The sequence below is a fragment of the Schistocerca nitens genome, chromosome 4 (assembly GCF_023898315.1).
Source record: "Schistocerca nitens isolate TAMUIC-IGC-003100 chromosome 4, iqSchNite1.1, whole genome shotgun sequence".
NCBI lineage: Eukaryota > Metazoa > Arthropoda > Insecta > Orthoptera > Acrididae > Schistocerca > Schistocerca nitens.
The window spans coordinates 931,204,563-931,226,756 of NC_064617.1; the positions used below are offsets into that span (position 1 = coordinate 931,204,563).

Here is a 22,194-nt window from a genome sequence, read left to right on the forward strand (position 1 = left end):
TCCAGTCCTCTCACCATGGAAAAATCCTTGGCAGTACTGGGAGTCAAACCCAGGTTCCCTGCATATGGGTCTCTCACATTGACCACTCTGCTACGGAGGCAGATATTGAAAGTGTTAGGTTTGAGAAAGCTTTGGGTGACAGTAAAGAACAAACAATCACTGAACTGAACATCATCATCAGTGTTCTGCCTAAAGGCAGGTTTTCACATGGTAGTTCTCCAGGCTGTCCGGCTTCTGTCATCCTCTTCAGGTCTGCATAATTTCCTCTTCCCTTTATGTCGTCTATCATCTTGTATCTCCTTCTTCCTCTCGGCATTTAATGGTAACAGTATAAATAATGTCTATCCTAATGCGACAACTGATGTGTACTTTTACACCAGTTGTCATGAAACAACAGGCATTCTCGGACAGGGCACAGGCTGGAGAACATAAAAATGGAACATGGGCCCTCATATAGGGGAGACAGTAATCATCACATGGTTCATAACTACTTGTGAGTGATTACCTGGAGATGAGGAAGTAAACTGTTAGAATGAATGAGGTAAACTAATAGTAGTGGGTGATATTTCTGGGAAGGAAGTTCATGTTCACTTAGATTCTGTGAGTGAAATTAAAGATATTGAATTGCTAATAGTTCAGGGAGAAAAGTATTTTTGCTCCATAATATCAGTAATTTGAGTATTTGTTGTAGGTATTACCTGTCATAAAGGAAAACAAATAAAAGAGGAAATGTGATTACTTATTACAAGTAATACACTGAAGAGTCAAAGGAAGTGATACTCCTACCTAATATCGTGTAGGGCTCCCAAGAGAATGTAGAAGTGCCACAACACAACATGGCATGGACTCAACTAATGTCTGAAGTAGTGCTGGTGGGAACCGATATCATGAATCCTGCAGGGCCATCTGTAAATCCATAAAAGTACGAGGAGGTGGAGATCTCTTCTGAACAGCATATTGCAATACATCCCACATACGCTCAATAATGTTCATTTCTGGGGAGTTTGGTAGCCAGCAGAAGTGTTTTAAGTCAGAAGAATGTTCCTGAAGCCACTCTGTAGCAAATCTGGATGTGTGGGGTGTCGCATTGTCCTGCTGGAATTATCCAAGTCTGTTGGAATGCACAATGGATAAGAATGAATGCAGGTGATTAGACAGTACACTTATGTATGTGTCACCTGTCAGAGCCATATCTAAAAGTATCAGGAGTCCCATATCACCCAATTGCACATTCCCCACTCCATTACAGAGCCTTCACCAGCTTGAACTGTCCCCAGCCGACATGCAAGGTTCATGGATTCATGAGGTTGCTCCATACTCATACATGTCCATTCACTCAATACAATTTGAAATGAGACTCATCTGACCAGGCAACATGATTCCAATCATCAGCAGTCCACTGTCAGGGTTGACAGGCACAGGTGAGGTATAAAGCTTTGTGTCATGCAATCATCAAGTGTACACATGTGGTCCTATATTACAATACATACTCCATCCAAACAGGCCTTGGAGGGCCCAATAGTGCCAAACAATAGCTGTGTCATCCTGAGATGAGAAGTGTCACTGGATGTGGATATGGAGGGGCATGTGGACAGTACTTTGCTCTCCCAGTTGTTGTCAGTTTTTGTCATTGGAGCAGCTACTTCTCAATCAAGTAGCTCCTCAATTGGCCTCACAAGGATTGAGTGCAGCTCACTTGCCAAGAGCACTTGGCAGACTCGGAGGGTGACCCATGCAAGTGCTAGCCACACTCGACAGCTCTTAGCTTCAGTGATCGGATGGGAGCCAGTGATTACAATACCTGTAAGAAGCTATTTTCTCTTGGAGGTGCTCATCTCTTAATACAGTGGATGGGCCTCTACTTGGTCTGAAAGAATGGAAGGAAGGACGAAGCTCTAAATGGATTTGCGAGATGTGCCAAGATGGCATCATATGTGGTTGGTTGGTTGGTTGGTTGGTTTGGGGAAGGAGACCAGACAGCGTGGTCATCGGTCTCATCGGATTAGGGAAGGATTGGCAAGGAAGGCGGCCGTGCCCTTTCAGAGGAACCATCCCGGCATTTGCCTGGAGTGATTTAGGGAAATCACGGAAAACCTAAATCAGGATGGCCGGACGCGGGATTGAACCGTCGTCCTCCCGAATGCGAGTCCAGTGTCTAACCACTGCGCCACCCCGCTCGGTCATCATATGTGGTCTTCTGACCTTGAAAGGCAGAGATTTGGGCTCAAATGTAGTTACACTGCAAAGTTTTAACTTGCCACACATAATCATCACAGCATATATTCTACACAGAGTAAGAGAATTTGTTTTCAAGGACACGAGATTTCCCAAAAGCCATCTGTCATATGAGAATCAAAACAAAGGAATTTTAGGAATCTGATTATGGTGAAATTTCATCTACATAAGCTATAGCATGCAACACAAAGAATTTAGATGATGGATGAATATTGTTGATGTTATGTATTTAGTCTGTAAGAAAATTGATTGCTGCATATGGTCCCATTTATCCTTGTGTTACCTTCATCAGCACCCGCACTGAACCAAAGTCTGTCACTTGGTTCACCTATGACTAAGCCTGTATGATCATTTCAGCTCATATCCATACAAACTATTATAATCAGGTATTTGTATGAGTTCAGTGATTCCAATTCGGTTCACTGATATTGTGGTCACAGGACACTACATTTTTGTTTTGTTTCATGGAGTGAGCAGTTTTATATTTCTGAACATTTAAAGCTAGTTGCTAATCTTTGCATTAGTTTCAAATCTTTTCAAGATCTGACTGAATATTTGCGCAGTTTTCTTCCAGCCAGTACTTCATTATAGATAACTATGTTTCATTATGCATAACTGAATGATTTGTGAAATGTCGGTGGTCACTGTTAAAATTACCTGCCAGGTCATTAATATACAACATGAATGGTAAGGGGCCCAACACACTTCCCTGAGGCACACCAGGAGTCACTTCTAAATCTGTCAGTAACTCTCCATCAAAGATAACACACCATGTTCATGTTATCAAGGAATTTTCAATCATTTTCCAAATTTCTCTTGATACCCCATAAGATCATACTTTCATTGATAAACTTCTCTGTGGTAATGAGCCAAATGTTTTTCAAAAATCAAGAAATACAGGCAAAGTTTAGTACAGATCCATGTGTCTTTGAAAAGATCTATGTGTGGAGCATACAACTACCACCATCATACCTTAGCAAAAGATCTGGCTGAGAAACTGAGAAAATTCTGGTCCTATATAAAATCTCTAAGCAGGTCTAAGGCTTCCAACTGGTCACTCATTGACCAGTCTGGTGTGGCAGATGGAGGTACCAAAATGCAAGCCAAAGTTTGAAAGTCTGTGTTTAAGAAATCGTTCACCCAGGAGAATCATACAAACATACCATCATTTGACTATCATGCAGAGTCCCGTATGGACAACACAGTAATAAGCATCCCTGGTGTAGAGAAACAACTGAAAGAACTGAAAACAAATAAGTCACCAGGTCCAGATGAAATTCCAGTTTGGTTTTACAAGGAGTGCTCTAAGGTATTGCTCCCTTACTTAGCTTGCAATTATCACAAATCTCTTGCACAATGTCCCAAGCGAGTGAAAAAAAAAAAATAATAATAAATGCAACTGACTCCTGTAAATAAGAATGGTAAAATAATAGACCTACAAAATTTCAGACCAATAGCCTCAACATTGATTTTCTGTAGGATTCTACAACATGTTCTGAATTTGGATAGAATAAATTTCCCAGAGACTGAAAAGTTTATGTCCATGAACCAGTATGGTTTTAGAAATCATTACTCATGTGAAAGTTTGCCCTTTTCTCACATGATATACTGCAAACTATGCATGAGGGGCAATCACTTGACATGGTTACCCCACTGCAGACTGTTAACACAGGTACCAGCATATGGAACAGGTTCTCAGATATGTGAGTGGTTCAAAGACTTATTAAGCAAATGGAACCCAGTATGTGGCCCTTGGCATGATTGTTCATCAGAGACAAGGGTATCATCAGCAATGCCTTAGGGAAGTGTGATAGAATCATTATTATTGACTATATACATAAATGCCCTGTGGGCAGCAATCTGAGTGTGTGATGTATTGAAAGTTGTAAAAGATGAGTGACCACACGATGATACAAGTTGACTTAGACTAAATTCAAAGTGGTGTGGTGAATGGCAGCTGGCTCTAAATGTAGAGAAATGTAAGTTAATGCAGATGAGTAGGGAAAACAAACCTGTAATATTTGGGTACAGCATTAGTAGTGTCCTGTTGGAAACAGTCTCATCATTTAAATATCTGAGTGTAACACTGAAAAGCGATATGAAATGGTATGAGCATGTTAGGATTGTGGTACAGAAGGCAAATGCTCAACATCATTGTATTGGGAGAATTTTAGGAAAGTATGGTTCATCTGTAAAATAGATCGCATATAGGTCAATAACGCGGCCTGTTCATGAGGTCTGCTTTGTGGGTTTGGAAACCGTACCTGGTCATATCAAAGGAAGACATCAAATAAATTTGGAGGTGGGCTCCTAGATTTGTTACCGGCAGGTTCGAAGACCGTGCAAGTGTTACGGAGATCCTTCAGGAATTCAACTATGAATCCTTGGAGGGCTGTGGGTTTTTTCTGAGGAGCACTAGCGAAAAAATTTAGGGAACTGGCATCTGAAGCTGACTGCAGAACAATTCTACTGCAGCCTGCCAAGAAACATTTTGTGTAAAGACCACAAAGAAGAGATACAAGAAATATGGGCTCATACAGAGGCATATGGACAGTTACTTTTCCATCTCTATATCTGTGATTGGAACAGGAAAAAAAGATTGCAAATAGTGGTACAGGATAGCTTCTACCACACACAGTATGGTGGCTTGCAGATGTGTCCGAATGCCTTGACCCATGGCTTTCAGGATGTCATGCAAGAAAAGTGCCAGTTGAGTTTCACACAGCCAATGTTTTCAAACTATATGATGGTTGCACCAGAGGAAGTCTTTCCGTAAGATATACCTCATTACATTTGAGGTCATAATATGTTCTAAGTTTCTACAACAAGTGGATGCCAACAATATTGAACAGAAGTTCGGTGGAATACTACTGCTACCCTTATTGTAGATGAGTGTGATCTGTGCTTTCTTACAATTACTGGTTCAATGGAGAGAGGGTGTATTATGGTTAAAAGAAGGGCAACCTCAGACACAATTTCTTTATATAATTCAGTAGGGGTTCTTTTGTGGCTAAGAGACTTGTTTATTTTTAGCAGTTTCATATGTTTCTTAACATCACTGACACTACTACCTATATCACTTATCTTTGCAGTAGTGTGAGGCTTAAACAGGGGCAGTGCACCTGGATTGTCCTTTGCAAAAGGAACATATGAAAAGAGATTTCAGTATTTCTGTTTTTGGTTTGATATCCTTGGTTTCAGTTTGTGTGTGTTTCATGTGTATCTGGACACTAACTTTATACACCAATTGAAATTACTTTGTGATTGATAGATTGCAGTCGCAGAGGAGAGGAGGGGTGGAGGGGTGTGGCAGTGCAGCCAGCCACACTTCATGAGGCGCTGCGTGTATCTACAAAACACACAACACAGGGAGCACGTGGCACTCAGGGAAGAACTATGATTGGCTGCTGGCCCCTACCACTCGACACTCTGAAAAATCAATCGCAAAGTATTTTAATTTGGGTATAGTGCCACTATCAGCCTTTACATGTGACCTAATTTTTTTGAAAGAAATTTCCGCTATCTGAATGTTAGTTGTTCATTTATTGTGTACAATAAATGCACAATTATTGTACACATCCATTGTACACAACAAATGAACAATTAACAGTCAAATGGTGGAAATTTTTTTCAAAAAATTCTATATGACTGTTGTCCCCCACAAAGGAAATATAATTTTTGGGGGGTTTGTGAGAGATCTTTGAATAATATTCTATTGCAGCAGACTTTTGAAGGTTTCTTACATTGCTCTTTTACAGTCAAAAGTGTTTAACTTAGCATTTTTTATATCTTTAGCCATACACTTTTTTTCACCTATTATGTTTCTTCAGAAATTCCACTGTGATACTGAATACCATACAAAGTCCCTCTTATCACAGACTGTTGTGCTGGATTACTATGGCAGTACTTGCTCAACTATATTTCTGAACTTGAGCCACAGTTCCTCTATAAGCTCCTGATCAAGAGGAATATTTTGAGTGCCTCCTTTAGATATGACACTACTGTCTTTTTACCTCTTTTGCTGAACAAGTAAATCTATCTACTTGTTTTAGCTTACCTTTGTACTTTGGTAATCATTGTTGCTACGACTGCTTCACAGTCACTGGTACCAGTTTCAGGGCAGACAGTTCTGTTTATAGCCATTAGATCTATACATTTTTATCATGAGTGGGCTTCTGAATTATCTGTTCTAGGTCATTTTTAGAGAAGAAATTTAGTATTATTTCACAGAATACCTAGTTATGCCAACCATTTAAAAAGCTGTAGCTATTCCTGTTGATTGTTGGATGATTTAAGTCTCCTACAATGATTACAGTATGACTGGGGATCATACATACAAGTTGAGGTTTCTCTTGTCCAAACAATCTGCAATGTGGCTTAAATTTCTATCTCAGTGGTTTTGAGTTTAATGCAATAGATATACCACTTCCTTTTTCCATTAGCCTCACCTTTCAATATACACTTTAATTTACCCCAAAAATCTCTCCCCTGTCAATTTTGGGTTTTAGCCACTTGTCTGTACCTAGTATTATGTAAGTTCCACTGCTTTTCAGAAGTGCTTCAAACTCTGGCACTTTTTTATGAACTTTTTGGCACTTGACAACTCTGACTTTATGTGTCTTGTCTGGGGGGATATTTCTTTGGATGTTGCATATGGGGACACCTGCAACAATCATCACCTGGACTAGTTGAAGGTTTGCCAATTTCCAGATCTCTCTCTCAAACACACACACACACACACACACACACACACACACACAAAGAGAGAGAGAGAGAGAGAGAGAGAGAGAGAGAGAGAGAGAGAGAGAGAGTTGGCTACCTGGGTAGTGGCCCCCTATGTTCTATGTACCTCTGACCCATTTAGGGGATGCCTTCACATCTCAGCATTATGGCACAAGTTTAGCAAGTAACAGCCTAGCTTACTAAAGAGTCTATGAAGTCTCCAGTTCAGATGCATAAGCAGCTTTGGGTATAATGCTGCAGATTGTAACCTTCGTTGGAATTATGTGAGCAAGTCTGGTCTTCTAAACTTTCTTTGCCAGTTGCAGGAATTGTCCAAGAATGATTTCAGACAGGCATTATTTGCTCAAATTTGCGCCATATTCTGCAGTTGGCTGCACATTGTTTCCTCAATGGCTCCTGGAATAACCTCTTCAGATTCTTGAGTGTAGCTTTCGGGCTCAAGGTGATCTTTCCAAACCTTTGCTGCCATTTGCCTAAGAGGTACCATTATTCGCTATATGTTCGAACTGCCAACAGCTACCAAACCACTATTCTTTAGTGCTTGTCTCCCCTAATGCAGGTACAATATATGAAATATATTTCACTGGTTCAGTTGCAATTTCAGTGGAAGACAGCACCTCAGACATTTTTGCAGACATTGATATCTGCAACATCACAACCACAACCTTGGAAAAGTAACCCCCACGCTGGAGCCTGCAATCAGAAATGTCATAGGTGAAGTCATCCCTCAAATAACTATCGACAACCTAATCTACCAAAAGAGAAGACAACACAGAGAGATGAGATGAATTAATGAGATGCTTCAAGAACTCAAATGGGAATGCCTGGAGGGAAGGTGATGTTCTTTTCGAAGAACACTACTGAGAAAATTTACAGACCTTGCATTTGAAGCTGACTGCCAAATGATTCTACTGCTGCCAACATATGTTGCGTGTAAAGACCACTAACATAAGATACGAGAAATTAAGGCTCATACAGAGGCATACAGACAGCCATTTTTCACTCGCTCTGTTTGCGAGTGGAATAGGAAAGTAAATGACTAGTAGAGGTACAGGATACCCTCCCTGTACAGTGGCTTGTTGTGTCTATGTTGACGTAGAACTAACAACCCATAGCTGAGACACATGTGGAATAGACTCAACAGTCAAATCCAGTGGGTGAACTCATTGTATCGACAAAATATAATGCGGCAACGCTTGCAGAAAATTTTACTATAATAATGGAGGCAATTTTTGTAAAAAGTTTAAAACTTAAAATAAACAAACACAAACCACTAACAATGCCTTCAAGACAAACAACAAACTGACAATGGACAAATGCAATCAATCAGATCTAGTCAGCAAGTACTGTAGGATGTATATTAACTCACAGAGGATAATAACTTTGACGAAGGTTTCAGATGTAATGTTGAGAACCAACACAAACCCTGACATCAACAGTGGAAACATAAGATGATCACACCCTAACCAAAGCGATACCTGACAATGATGTAGTTGACGCCATCCAGTCCAGATGAAACTCTGCCCAGGACAAAATCATATTAGATGAATCCATCATGCATAATTACACATATCCTATCACTATCACACAACAAGTACATTAATACTGACACCATACCAAATGCCTGGAAGACAAGCAGGACAATAATAAAACCTAAAACTGACAAACCAAAGACACATCTATGCTCATACGGATCCACCTCTCTACTCAATGTGTTAGGGAAAACTTCCAGGGGGATAATAACTGCGAGGTTCAAGAACTATACAGAGAACAAATGGCTTTTCAAACTGGTTAATGAAGGCACACAGGGCTTCAAAAATGAGCAAGGCATGCTCACAGTGTTCCTGGACATAGATTGTGCATTTGACAAACCATGGCATAAAGGACTCCTCTTCAAACTAAGTTGATTGGGACTATCTACAAAATAGGTTAGGCTCCTAAAAACCTACCTCTCAGAGAGGACTTGTAAAGTACATGTATATCCCCAGAAACCTCCGAGTCCTTCACCCCACAGGCAGGTATCCCACAAGGAGGCGTCCTAACCCTATTGCTGTACACTGTGTGCACTGCTCACATACCAACTGCAGCAACAACAGATGAAACAGTTGCAGTTGATACTATGTTCTAGTGCACTGCACTTGGGACAACAACTATGCAACAAAAATAGGCAATATAAAATTGAAGAATCAGACGAAACGCCATAAAGATCTGAACAATGGCCTTCAAAAACAAAAATTTGACTAGGAAAAGATCAGAAAATGACATAGATATACAACTGTCCCTCTGGAACACACCACTGACACTTGTCGGCATTGCAATGTACCTTGGTGTGTTCTTATAACTACTATGAGAGTTGGAACAGACATGTCACATGCTTATTAGCCAAGACAAGAGAATGCAAGAATCTAATGCATGAAGTATAGGGACACTACAGTTGTTGTATTGCAACAGCAATATACACTCCTGGAAATGGAAAAAAGAACACATTGACACCGGTGTGTCAGACCCACCATACTTGCTCCGGACACTGCGAGAGGGCTGTACAAGCAATGATCACACGCAGCTAGCTGCGCAGCATTTGTGCACCGCCGCCGTCAGTGTCAGCCAGTTTGCCGTGGCATACGGAGCTCCATCGCAGTCTTTAACACTGGTAGCATGCCGCGACAGCGTGGACGTGAACCGTATGTGCAGTTGACGGACTTTGAGCGAGGGCGTATAGTGGGCATGCGGGAGGCCGGGTGGACGTACCGCCGAATTGCTCAACACGTGGGGCGTGAGGTCTCCACAGTACATCGATGTTGTCGCCAGTGGTCGGCGGAAGGTGCACGTGCCCGTCGACCTGGGACCGGACCGCAGCGACGCACGGATGCACGCCAAGACCGTAGGATCCTACGCAGTGCCGTAGGGGACCGCACCGCCACTTCCCAGCAAATTAGGGACACTGTTGCTCCTGGGGTATCGGTGAGGACCATTCGCAACCGTCTCCATGAAGCTGGGCTATGGTCCCGCACACCATTAGGCCGTCTTCCGCTCACGCCCCAACATCGTGCAGCCCGCCTCCAGTGGTGTCGCGACAGGCGTGAATGGAGGGACGAATGGAGACGTGTCGTCTTCAGCGATGAGAGTCGCTTCTGCCTTGGTGCCAATGATGGTCGTATGCGTGCTTGGCGCCGTGCAGGTGAGCGCCACAATCAGGACTGCATACGACCAAGGCACACAGGGCCAACACCCGGCATCATGGTGTGGGGAGCGATCTCTACACTGGCCATACACCACTGGTGATCGTCGAGGGGACACTGAATAGTGCACGGTACATCCAAACCGTCATCGAATCCATCGTTCTACCATTCCTAGACCGGCAAGGGAACTTGCTGTTCCAACAGGACAATGCACGTCCGCATGTATCCCGTGCCACCCAACGTGCTCTAGAAGGTGTAAGTCAACTACCCTGGCCAGCAAGATCTCCGGATCTGTCCCCCATTGAGCATGTTTGGGACTGGATGAAGTGTCGTCTCACGCGGTCTGCACGTCCAGCACGAACGCTGGTCCAACTGAGGCGCCAGGTGGAAATGGCATGGCAAGCCGTTCCACAGGACTACATCCAGCATCTCTACGATCGTCTCCATGGGAGAATAGCAGCCTGTATTGCTGCGAAAGGTGGATATACACTGTACTAGTGCCGACATTGTGCATGCTCTGTTGCCTGTGTTTATGTGCCTGTGGTTCTGTCAGTGTGATCATGTGATGTATCTGACCTCAGGAATGTGTCAATAAAGTTTCCCCTTCCTGGGACAATGAATTCACGGTGTTCTTATTTCAATTTCCAGGAGTGTACATCTACAGAACTGTCATAGGACTGGTACAGTCCTCTCTGGGGGGGGGGGGGGGGGCATTGTCTGTACAATACACAACAATGACTACTCTTTAGTATAGTAAGACTAGTAAGACTGACACACACACACACACGCACACACACAGAGAGAGAGAGAGAGAGAGAGAGAGAGACAACATGTGCCCTGTCAGACTTCTGTCCCAGTAAAAATCATCCATACCTATAAATCTAAACAATTCTACCACTGTCATACAGTAACAAAAAGATTTCACCTGATTATAACACAGTCATATTCTCTCTCTCTCTCTCTCTCTCTCTCTCTCTCTCTCTCTCTCTCTGTGTGTGTGTGTGTGTGTGTGTGTGTGTGTGTGTGTGTGAGAGAGAGAGAGAGAGAGAGAGAGAGAGAGAGAGAGCACACACATGCTTCTCTCAAATGATTAACCCTAACTGTAGAACACTTTCAACCCATAAATCTTTTTCCTTGTATTTATTGTGTCTGTTCTACATAGCTGTTTTTGTACACACCCAATTGTTTACATATAGCATAACGATAACAATCTTTTAAATTATATTAATTAGTAATGAATACTTAATTGCATTGTCAATTGTAATAATAGCTCTTAATAATCTGACCTTCATCTATTTTTGTTAAAAAATGTACTTTTATTATATTAAAAGATTGTAGTGTATCTTATCAGAGAGATTTTATAAGCAATTTAATAAAAACATATTAAAATTGTAATAAATATTAACCCAAGGCTTAAATAGCAAAGCACACACTAGAATAGCCAGCAACATGCTTTTACTTGAGGACTCTAACTGCCATGACTGTTTACTGTGTGCGTAGTGGCAAAAATTATGAAGCTGTGGTTTCCACTACTGCTAAGCTAAATGGCACTTTATTAATGCATGCTTATCACTAAGTAGTGTTTGAACTTTATTGTACTTAATCTATAGCCATCTCATATAAAATAGTGTTTTGGCTCACATGAATTTCTCCCAAGTACTATTACTGTTTGGTTCATGGATGAACAGAAAATTGTCATTTGTTGTTACAGATGTTAATTGCATTCAATAAATGTTGATGGCCGTAAGTGAGGGCTACCACACTTTTTTCATTTCTCTCAGCTTCACAAGATTTCTAATGCAGGATGCAATAGGGCATAAACTATTTTGTGAGTTGTTACCATTGTTTGATCCTAAATTCTAATTACACATGATAATGGCAGAATTCTTAGGATAATATGTTTATTTATTTTATGATTAATACAATCTTAAACTAAATGTAAGCTAGAGAAGCTAGCTTGTTTCTAAAATCTGGATGAGGTCCTGTAGAATACTACAGTCAGTAACATTAGTGTATGTCATACAAATTGTCAATATTTTCTGATCTTTAAATTTGTACAATTTGTACAAATTCAAAAGCTGTAAACTGTAGCCATGAAGATACCACAAAAACTGTAAATATTACTCTGTTTTTTTTAATTAATAAGAGTAACTGTTATTAATTCAAAAGAAAAGTGTCATGATTTAATGTAATTTTGTTTCATTAAAAAAAAAAGGAATAATCTGGATGTATAAATTTGCTCACAGTTTTATGTATGTAAAGTTATTTATGTTGTAGTAGATATGCTATTCATGATCATCACACATAATTTCACAAGAAATTGAATTTTCCAACATCAATTTGTAACTATGTACAAAAATGATGAACGGAGCAATACAAAAATCAACCAATGAGTGATCAAGAAAGGGACTGTTGTTACTGTGCTGCACTCTTTGAACTAATCTTCCTTTTAATATGTTAATGTTTTTGTTTCAGATGCACACATAGATCACTTATTTCAGTTACCTTTCACACACTCACATTATTGTTATTATTGATGTTATCTTTTGTTTGCTTGAGCCAGAGTTTGTTAAGAGAAAACTAAACTTCTTCCATTGCAGACTGTGAAAATGTGCTCTACTTGCTACAGATCTTATGCCAGAACATGTTATAGGTGGGCTCAGTTTCACAGAAAAGAGGGCAATGAAATTGTGCAGCTTTGTAATGAATACCAAAATCTGAAAATATAGTCATTAAGGAAATGAAGTGACATGTTACAGGTCATTTGTGTCAGGACTAATACACAGTGAATTTCATAAGCAGTAAGCTGAAATTTTTTAAAAATGATTTAACAGTGACTTTTTTCCATTACATGTAATTTATCCTGTAGCTGTATTTAAATTTCCTGATCGTTATAACATTTATATATTACTTACATTTAGTTGTTTACCGTACATAATAATATTTATCACTGGGCAGTTTTATCACAGTGTTCATAAACTATTATGTTGGCTTACTTTACATGCACTTTTTCGCTGATGAAGAAAATTCTCAAGAACATATCATTTGAGTATATTGCCATGTATCATGTTCAAAAAAGGCCATTTACAATCACGTTGTAAATTTAATTGCTACTCACTTATTTACTGAAAATGCATATAGGGTAAAATCACAAAGCAGAAATAATTCTACACATTTTTATTTCCATCTGATTACAGTTCCTACTACACTGACCACTAGAAAACAAATCAAAGTTTCATGATTCTATCTGATATATACATTATCAGTTATGTTGTACAGAATATTGTTTGGTGCACAAACTGCTATAAAATTTTATTACAACTGTTATTTGTATTTGTATTCAAGTATGATTACAGTTCAATGCTCTTTCAAAATTAAATATATAGTGGTGATTCTTTGTACTATTGTTATATCCACAAATAATGAATTGTGTTGAACAATTGACTAATGATGTAGTAATACTTAAAATTTCTTTCTGCTACTTTGCAGAATCTTGGAACTTATTTTACAATTTTTTCACCATTTTTTTTTAAAAAAAAGAAGAAGATGAAAGCACATAAATTTTTGATAACCAAAAATTAAATACTGGGGAAGGAAAAAAAAGCTATCAGTACAGTTAATAGTGTGATTAGATTTATCAGTGATGATGTGGTGAAATAATCAAGCACTTATTATGTAAAAGGAGAAATAAAATTGTAAGCAATGACAACGAAAATGCATGTGTGCAAATTTAATGTGGAGTCAAGTGGTATAGATTACTAAACTGTTAATAGTAATGGTGCATAAACATATAATTATACTTTTATATAGTGATTCACCAGCTGAACTAAATTAGTAAAATGCCAATTTGAGGAAGTAATGCATATTTGTACAGCACACATCACAAAAGCCAATTTTACTTAAATGTATTGGGAGTGGAATATCTAATTACAATTCTATAATTTTTTGTGTTTTTTTCCTTGCTGTGTTGACTGTTTACATGATAATAAGTGTTTCATAAGTTGGTTATTATTACAGAAATATTGCTGGCATTGTATACAAGGAACTTTAGCATTTAATGAAGTGCACGTAGTATGCACATAATCAAATTTGTGAAAAACTGTAGCTGATTTCTTTTTACGTTGCATGTGAGATGCATCATTAGGCTGTGTGTTACATACTCTTTTTTTTTTCTTCTGGCAGTGACTGTTACCTTGTACATTTTGTCTTCCTTGGGAGTGATGCTTTGAAGATCTTCTGGATGAATTTTTAGAGGAGGTACTTTTTCTTAGAAGTGATACTTTTTTACTAGTTATTTGATCACCACTCTTACAAGCAGAATAATTATACAGTTGTTTGGAGACATTATGATAGTTGCTATCAGGTTCACTGTGAAGAGAAGTTTCAACTAAATGGAAAGAGTGCACCTGTTGGCTGTCACTCCCAAGATCAGTATTCCAGTCCAAGTACTGAGTGCTGCACACATTTCTTACCAACAATTCACGTTCGTCATGGATAGAGCTGTACATCTTATTTTCACCATTAATGAAATGTTCAGCACTGAAGTACGGTTCTCCTTTGCAAAGTACAAGTACTGGAGATGGAGGTACAGGTGTCCCACTTTCTTCTAAAGTATTTTGAAGTATATTGTAACCTGAAAAAAGAAACCATTATAGTAAATAAACACCTCCTGCTGTGATTATGTGTTCGAGTATATGTGGGTAACATGTAAATACTGAACAAACTTTTACATCAACTTATTTTTTAATACTAGGCTACTAGAAATCTTCAGTAGCCAAGAGAAAATCCTAAAGTTCGAGTTTCAGTTCTCAGTTGGTAATAGGATATTTTTATGTCACTATAATTAATGTGAAAATGCCAAGCTGTACAATGGTTGAGAGACAGCATTAAACAGTAGGTCCTACTGTAATTGGCTGGTTAATTATTTTCAAAGGTTGTAATAAGGCAAGAGGGATACCACTTCCAATAGAACCATGCTTAGTAAAACAATGTGGTTTTGAAACCAACCTTAATGTTGGGAAAAGCTGTACCGTATCACATGGAATTTCAATGTCATAATGAAATGTCTGTGAAGTTTGTGATTCAGAATATTTAAAGGGATACACATATCCAGTAACAATAATGGTGATTACGTCTGTATGCACACAAAGCCCACTTTCATGTTCTTCACCTTTAAAATCCAATCACTGCTTTGACATATCATTATTCCACTTGTAAGACTATGTTTACAGAACACTTTTTGAAAATAATGCTCATTAGTTACTGAAAATGGTAAAAAGATATTCAAATACCAAAAGAAACTGATTCATATGTTGCTGCTTACTCTCAGTACAATGGTATTTTAATCTACATGTTAGTTTCCTGCTGTACTCTATTCCAAGGCACTAAAATACTATGTTCTCATTATAGACAGGACTTATAGAGATTTCCAGACCAAGAAATAGGTCAGCTGAATTGGGTCATTAAACTTCATCTGATAATATCTTCAGAAAATGTAACAGAGAAGATATAGACAGGTATCATGACAAAGAGCACTTAGAAACTTGCAAGAGAATAATAAGCTTTCATGTACTCGTGACAACATATCCCAAAAGCATCTCCAAAATTGTTTCTATATTTCAAACAGTTTGTGTGTCAGTAATCATCTGGCACTTAGCAAGATCAGAATAACAACACATTTAATCTGTTACTAAGCACCCTGCTAATCTTCCAAAACGGGCATGTTTAGTTTATTTGATGGTATTGTGCAGCATTCAACTTTAAAATCATACATGAGTGTGCTAATCACATACCTGGCAGGCTTGACACAGGTATTTGATTAACTCAGATGAAACATTAGCTCACCTCAAATGTGTAATACGAGGTCTGTTCAAAAAATTACAGAACTTTGTCCACAAAATTTATCTATGCTTACCTTTTACTTATAGTTTATGGTCTCCTTCAAAATACTCTTCTCCACAAGGGATACACCACTCCCAATGCTGTTTTCACTCCCAGAAGCAGTCTTGGTATGCCTCTTGCTGGATCACACGAAGCACCATTCAAGAATTTTCTTTTATCTCGTCTATCATTGCAGATCTTCACCCTTTCAATGGAGTTTTCAACTTTGGAAAAAAAAAACAATTGCAAGGGACAGGAGAGTATGGAGGATGAGGTAGCATAGTGATTTTGTTTTTTGTGCAATAGTCGCACACCAACAGGGATGAATGTACAAATGTGTTATCGTGATGCGAGAGACATGAACTGTCTTGCCACATTTCAGGCGATTTCCTTCTCAGATTTTCTTGCATGCATTGCAACACATCCTGATAGTACCATCGATTAGCAGTTTGTCCCTGTGGTATGAATTCATGAGGAACTAACCTTCAAAGTCAAAGAAAACTATCAGCATGGTATTTGACCTGACATGATCCATTATGAAGATTCAACCTTGGTCTTAACGTCATAACCATAGACCCACATCTCATCACCAGTTATGATTCTCTACAGGGACATCTCATTCTCATTTGCACAATCCAAGAGCTTTTCACAGATTGCAAGATGAAGGTCTTTCTGGCCTTGGCTCAGGAGCCGTGGAATGAACTTGGCAGTAACATAATGCATTTCAAGATGCGGTGTCAGGATGTCTTAACATGATCCAACTGAAATGTTACATTCTTTTGAAATCTCTCAGTCAGTCAATCTTCGATTGGCATGCATAATTTCATTGACATTCCTGACAAGAGCATCGTTGTCAGACGTTGAAAGGCATCCTGAACAAGGGTAATCTTTAACTTGGCCATTTTCAAACTGTGTGAACCATTTGTAACATCAAGTATGGTTTAAGAACTCATCGCTATAGGCTTCCTGTATCATTTGCTGTGTATCTGTAAAGGTTGTCTTGAGTTTCACGCAAAATTTAATGCAGACGCATTGCTCCTCTAACACTGCCACCTCGAAATTCTCACCGTGCGACACAACTTTCTACTCAATACAGCACTGAACAATAACTAACAGACATACAACAATGAAACTTCTGGAAGTTACACCTTAAACACAGGTGTGTGCAGGGGTGCCAAATTCATTTTGCTCTAACGCATCATTGGCCCAAAATTACAAATTTTCCAGAAGTTTTTGAATAGACCTCGTATGTTATGGTTTTGTGTTTGCGTGTGGGTGTGTTTCTGTGTGTAACAGTGCAGTGTTCATGAAAATATGTAATGGAATGGTTCAAATGGTTCTGAGCACTATGGGATTTAATGTCTTTGGTCATCAGCCCCCTAGAACTTAGAAGTACTTAAACCTAACTAACCTAAGGACATCACACACATCCATGCCCGAGGCAGGATTAGAACCTGCGACCGTAGCGGTCGCGCAGTTCCAAACTGTAGCGCCCAGAACTGCTTGGCCACTGCAGCTGGCTATGTAATGGAATCTAGCAAATAACAACACTGCAGCACGAATGTTATCACAACCAGGAAAAAAACTGACGAGATGGAAGAGAATTCTACCGTAGTTTGAGCAGTTTCAAGACTAACACAAGAACCTTTCGGGGAACCATGCATGGCAGTTTTCTATTTAGTTTAAGGTGTTGATTGTAATGTACACTGCAGGCCATTAAAACGGCATCTCTCTGAAGGAGGCATGCAATGGATTGATATACTTGGTTATGCAAAAGTAAAGTAATGGCATCTACATTCTGTAAGCAAGTTCAAATTATGCACCAGGTTTCTCATTCAGCATTCAAACTTAAAATTTGTTTGTTGTTGAGGAGATAGTGTTACGCTCTATATAAGGAGGAGAAATGTCTGCCGGCACCTGTCAGAATTTGACAGCAGCAGCTTGTAGTCCATTGAGGTGGCAATTTAATGTTCCACAGAGCAAAACAAATATCCACCCAGACAGGGCAGCAATGTGTGGAGCACCATGGACTGACAGCAAGATGATCACAGTTGCAGCTTGCCTCAGTGTGGCAGTACAGAGTTGATGAAGAACTCAGTTTGATAACTAATAATACTTAACAGCATTTTTTCAATATGCCTGTCTGTCACTCAGTGTCTCCTCTATGTGTTGAGCAGCAATCCATTCTTCTCATATTGTCATCAGTGTTCTGTGTAAGTTATACACGTGCTCTGTAATGTCAGGTGAAATGAACAGCTGAATAACCTAAATGTAGTTGTACTCTCACTTCAAAGTAGCTTTTTTTTATGATAACGTAATCCAGAAGTAATTTCTGTACTTAACAATGTGAGTAGATCAGCACTACTTTCGTTTGAGGGTATAAATTCCTTGTGGTGTGCTGTACAGTAACAAATGTGAACTTTCAGAATCCAAAAGTAATAATTTACATAATATTTGAACGAGTATTCAGAACTATTAAACATATTTTCTTGTGGTTCTTTCAGTGCCAGGTCTGAGCTAAAACCTTAAACAAGCTACTAGAGAGAGAAAGAGTGCTATAAATCTGTAAGTGTGAAAGGTTGAACTGTGCTTATTTTTGTTCTTTCCTTTCTGAAACTGTATACTACCATGGACGTGGTATAATGTGTGTGTAGAAAGTGACAATATGGAACACGTGTTTTCTGCAAAGACTTTTCTTCATTTATTAGTTCCAGCCAGACATGGTAAAATTAACTCACTTCAACAGTATAATAAACCTAAATATATCTGTGCACCCTGTTGACACACGCAGTGCAGCTAATTGTTTACAGCTTTTCTTAGCTGAGGGACATTGCATGTTGCTCTAAGACAGGCCATCTTCTGCAGAACTCACTAAGGAAAGTACTTTCTATGTTAGTAGCAAGGCAGAATGTAAGTCATGCTGCCACAGCTGACTGTGAGACATGGACTTTAAGTGTGAAACCCCTACACAAATTGCAAGTTGCTCAGTGAGCAGTAGGCAGGTTCATGATGGGAATTATTAAAAGAGGAAGGAAAACAGACAGATGGTCAAGGATAAAAAGTTGAATGGAACATGTGTAATTATGACTGCAATGAAAGTGGGCTGGGCTTGTGGCCACCAAGGATGTTCTATTCTGGATTCCAAGGGCTGAGAACAAATCAAGGTGACATCCTAACAGGAGGTGAGTTGGCAGTAGAAAAAATCAAGGTGCACATAACTGAAGAGGGAAAGCCTGAAGGAGGCCTTTATCTAGCAGTGGATGTCAAATATTATTGATTATTAAACAATAATGTTCAGAACAACAGAAAAAGACACAGCACAACAGTGACTGGTAACTTATTTCTAAATCCAACAATCTTTTCTGAAACAGATTTGAGTCCCTTAATAAATTATTTATCCAATTACGATGGTCAATTTGTAACAATAAACATAGTCATCAATCATGTTTACCTAAGAAAGGAAATTACAGTTTCAGCAAATCATATATACTAAATCAGTTACACTTCTCAGAGTGAACTTACAGGATGAATAATGGGAAGAAATTTACAAAAGATCCACACTAATTAAGAAATTTATCTTTCCTAAAAAATATGAATCCAGTTTTCTGTTGCAACAGATTTGTGATGTTTACAATGGAAACACAGAAAATCAGCTTGCTCCATGAAGACAGCTTTACTGAATGCAGAGGACTAGCTCTAAATACAACTTAATGCTGTAACACAAGCAGTATTGCCAAATTCAGAATTGTGTCATAAAAATGCAGTACACATAAAAAAATTCAAAATTGTAAGATCACAAGCAAAGCAAACAGAATCTGTGACATCATTAGGTATAAAACAAATAAAGTCAGTAAGGCAAATGATATTCAACACCCTGACAATAGCAGCAATGAGACATATGACTTTAAATCCAAGTCATTAGTGGCAGATAGACCACTGCTAAATATTACTAGCTATCAGACTAAGTCTTCATCAGACATAGACAAAACAAAACACACACATATTCAATAATGAATAGCTTAGACACCTGTAGCCATTGTTGTCTCCAGGTGCTAGGTCCAACCTAGCAGTGGGGGAATGGAAAAGGTTTAGGGTAGCAGGGGTGGGAGAAGATGCTAGTGCTGCTGGAAGAAGCATGCAGGGATCTGGCGGGGACAAGATAGTGGGATGACAGCTGCAGTGTCAGGATGCTGTTCTTAAGAAGAGGGTGGGGGGAGAGGGGGCGAAGGGGAACAGAGAGAAATAGAGAAGGGGTAATCCCAAAAGTAAGGTCTCCTATTTTTTTAAACTACAGAACTCTGTTTGTGTGTCAGTTGGGCACACTGTTATGAAGAGGGCTTCATGCACTGTGTGTAAACATGTGCACGCTGAGCTGAGGCACTCAGTCTTGGCTTGGCAGCCATTGAGAATGGAGCTCCTGTTGGATGTTACTGCAAAGTGCAAATTGCGCACAGTTATTCGGTTTTTGAATGCAAAGAGCACTGCGCCAATCGAAATCCATCACCAATTGACAGAAGTGTATAGTGAGTTGTGCATGGATGTCAAAAATGTTTGTAAGTGGTGTAGAGAGTTTGCAGCTGGTCGGACTGAAATTCACAATGAACAAAGGAGCGAGAGACCATCAATTTCTGAGGAGACAGTGTTGAAGGTTGAGCAAAGCATGCGTGAAGATCGGCAGATTACCCTGGATGATCTCTGCACGTTGGTTCCTGAGGTTTCCTGAACCACCACTCACAGAATGTTAACGGAAACATTGAACTACCGGAAGGTGTGTGCAAGATAGGTGCCATGAATGCTGACTGAGGACCACATGCGGCAACGAGTCGATGCTTCCAGCGCATTTCTTCACCGCCTTGCAGCCAAACAGGACAACTTTCTGGACTCAATTGTCACAGGTGACGAAACCTGGGCATACCACTTTACACCTGAGACCAAGCAACAATCACGCCAGTGGCGGCACCCTTCTTTGCCAAATCCATGGAAATTCAAACAAACACAGTCTGCCGGTAAGGTCATCACAACCGTTTTTTGGGATCAGAAAGGGTATTGTTGGTCGACTTTATGCCCACTGGGACCACAATTAACACTGACAGGTACTGTGAAACTCTGAAAAATCTCAAGCGGGCAATACAGAAACAGTGAAGAGGAATGTTGGGCAAGGGCGTACACATTCTCCATGACAACGCTCGCCCACACATCGCTCAGCAAACTGTTGCTCTCCTGCAACGTTTCAGTGGAACATAATCACCCACCCACCCTATGGTCCTGACTTGGTGCCCAGTGACTATCACCTGTTCCCTAGGTTAAAAGAACATTTGGCCGGAAAATGATTCAGCTCTGACAATGAGGTGAAAGAAGAGGTTCATAACCTTCTGAACAGCTTGGCGGTGAGCTGGTATGACATGGGCATACAAAAACTGCCACAGCGTCTACAAAAATGCATCAACAGAAATGGAAATTATGTCAAAATATAGCTAAATGTTCAAGCTGTAAACTGATGTAAACCATTGTAGAACTAAACAGGTCTATGTACTTATAAAAAAATAGGAGACCTTACTTTTGAGGTTACCCTTGTAGAGATGGAGTGGTAGCATGGAAGAGAATAGACAGGCGGAGGACAGAGGTCGATGAAGTTTGATGCCGGGGGGGGGGGAGGGGGGGGGGGGTTATGGGAACAAAGGGTATGCCGCAGGGAGAATACCCACCTGTGCCGTTCCGAAAAGCTAGTGTTTGCAGGAAGACTCCAGACGGCACAAGCTGTGAGGAAGTCCTCAAAGTTAAGCACATTGTGTTAGGTAGCGTGCTTATTAGCAACTGGTTGGTCCAGCTGTCTCCTGGCCACAGTTTGGCAGTGGCCATTCATTTGGACCGACAGCTTGTTAGTGGTCATGCCAACACAGAATGCAGCACAGTGGTTGTTGCTAAGTTGGCAGATTACATGGTTTGATGGGCTCGGCACAGCCATCTCCTATCCTCCCTGCTCCCACTCCAGCCCCGCACATGCCTTCTTCACACCAGTGCATCAGCACACCTGTAGTCATTTCCTTTTCTCTTCTTCCCTCTCTCCTCAACCATGACCTGCTGCTGCTGCTGCACCTACTAGTTCACTATTCTGTCCCAGTCATGTCCCTGCATGACTCTACAGGCAGTACTAGTA

The 22,194-nt window shown here is 39.9% G+C and overlaps 1 protein-coding gene across 8 annotated transcripts in view; it reads right to left on the bottom strand.

Moving 5' to 3' along the window:
• LOC126253563 (longitudinals lacking protein-like) overlaps positions 1-22,194 on the bottom strand; it is a 398,965-nt gene that overhangs the window by 225,282 nt on the left and 151,489 nt on the right. For 2 of the 8 annotated variants that reach the window (XM_049954975.1, XM_049954974.1), the window contains one exon: positions 14,078-14,790. The exons of the other annotated variants lie outside the window; for them this stretch is intronic. In XM_049954975.1, coding sequence (XP_049810932.1) covers positions 14,093-14,790 — 698 coding nt within the window. In that variant the 3' untranslated portion in view covers positions 14,078-14,092. Of the gene's footprint in view, positions 1-14,077; positions 14,791-22,194 lie in introns of those variants that run through there. 8 annotated transcript variants of the gene reach the window in all.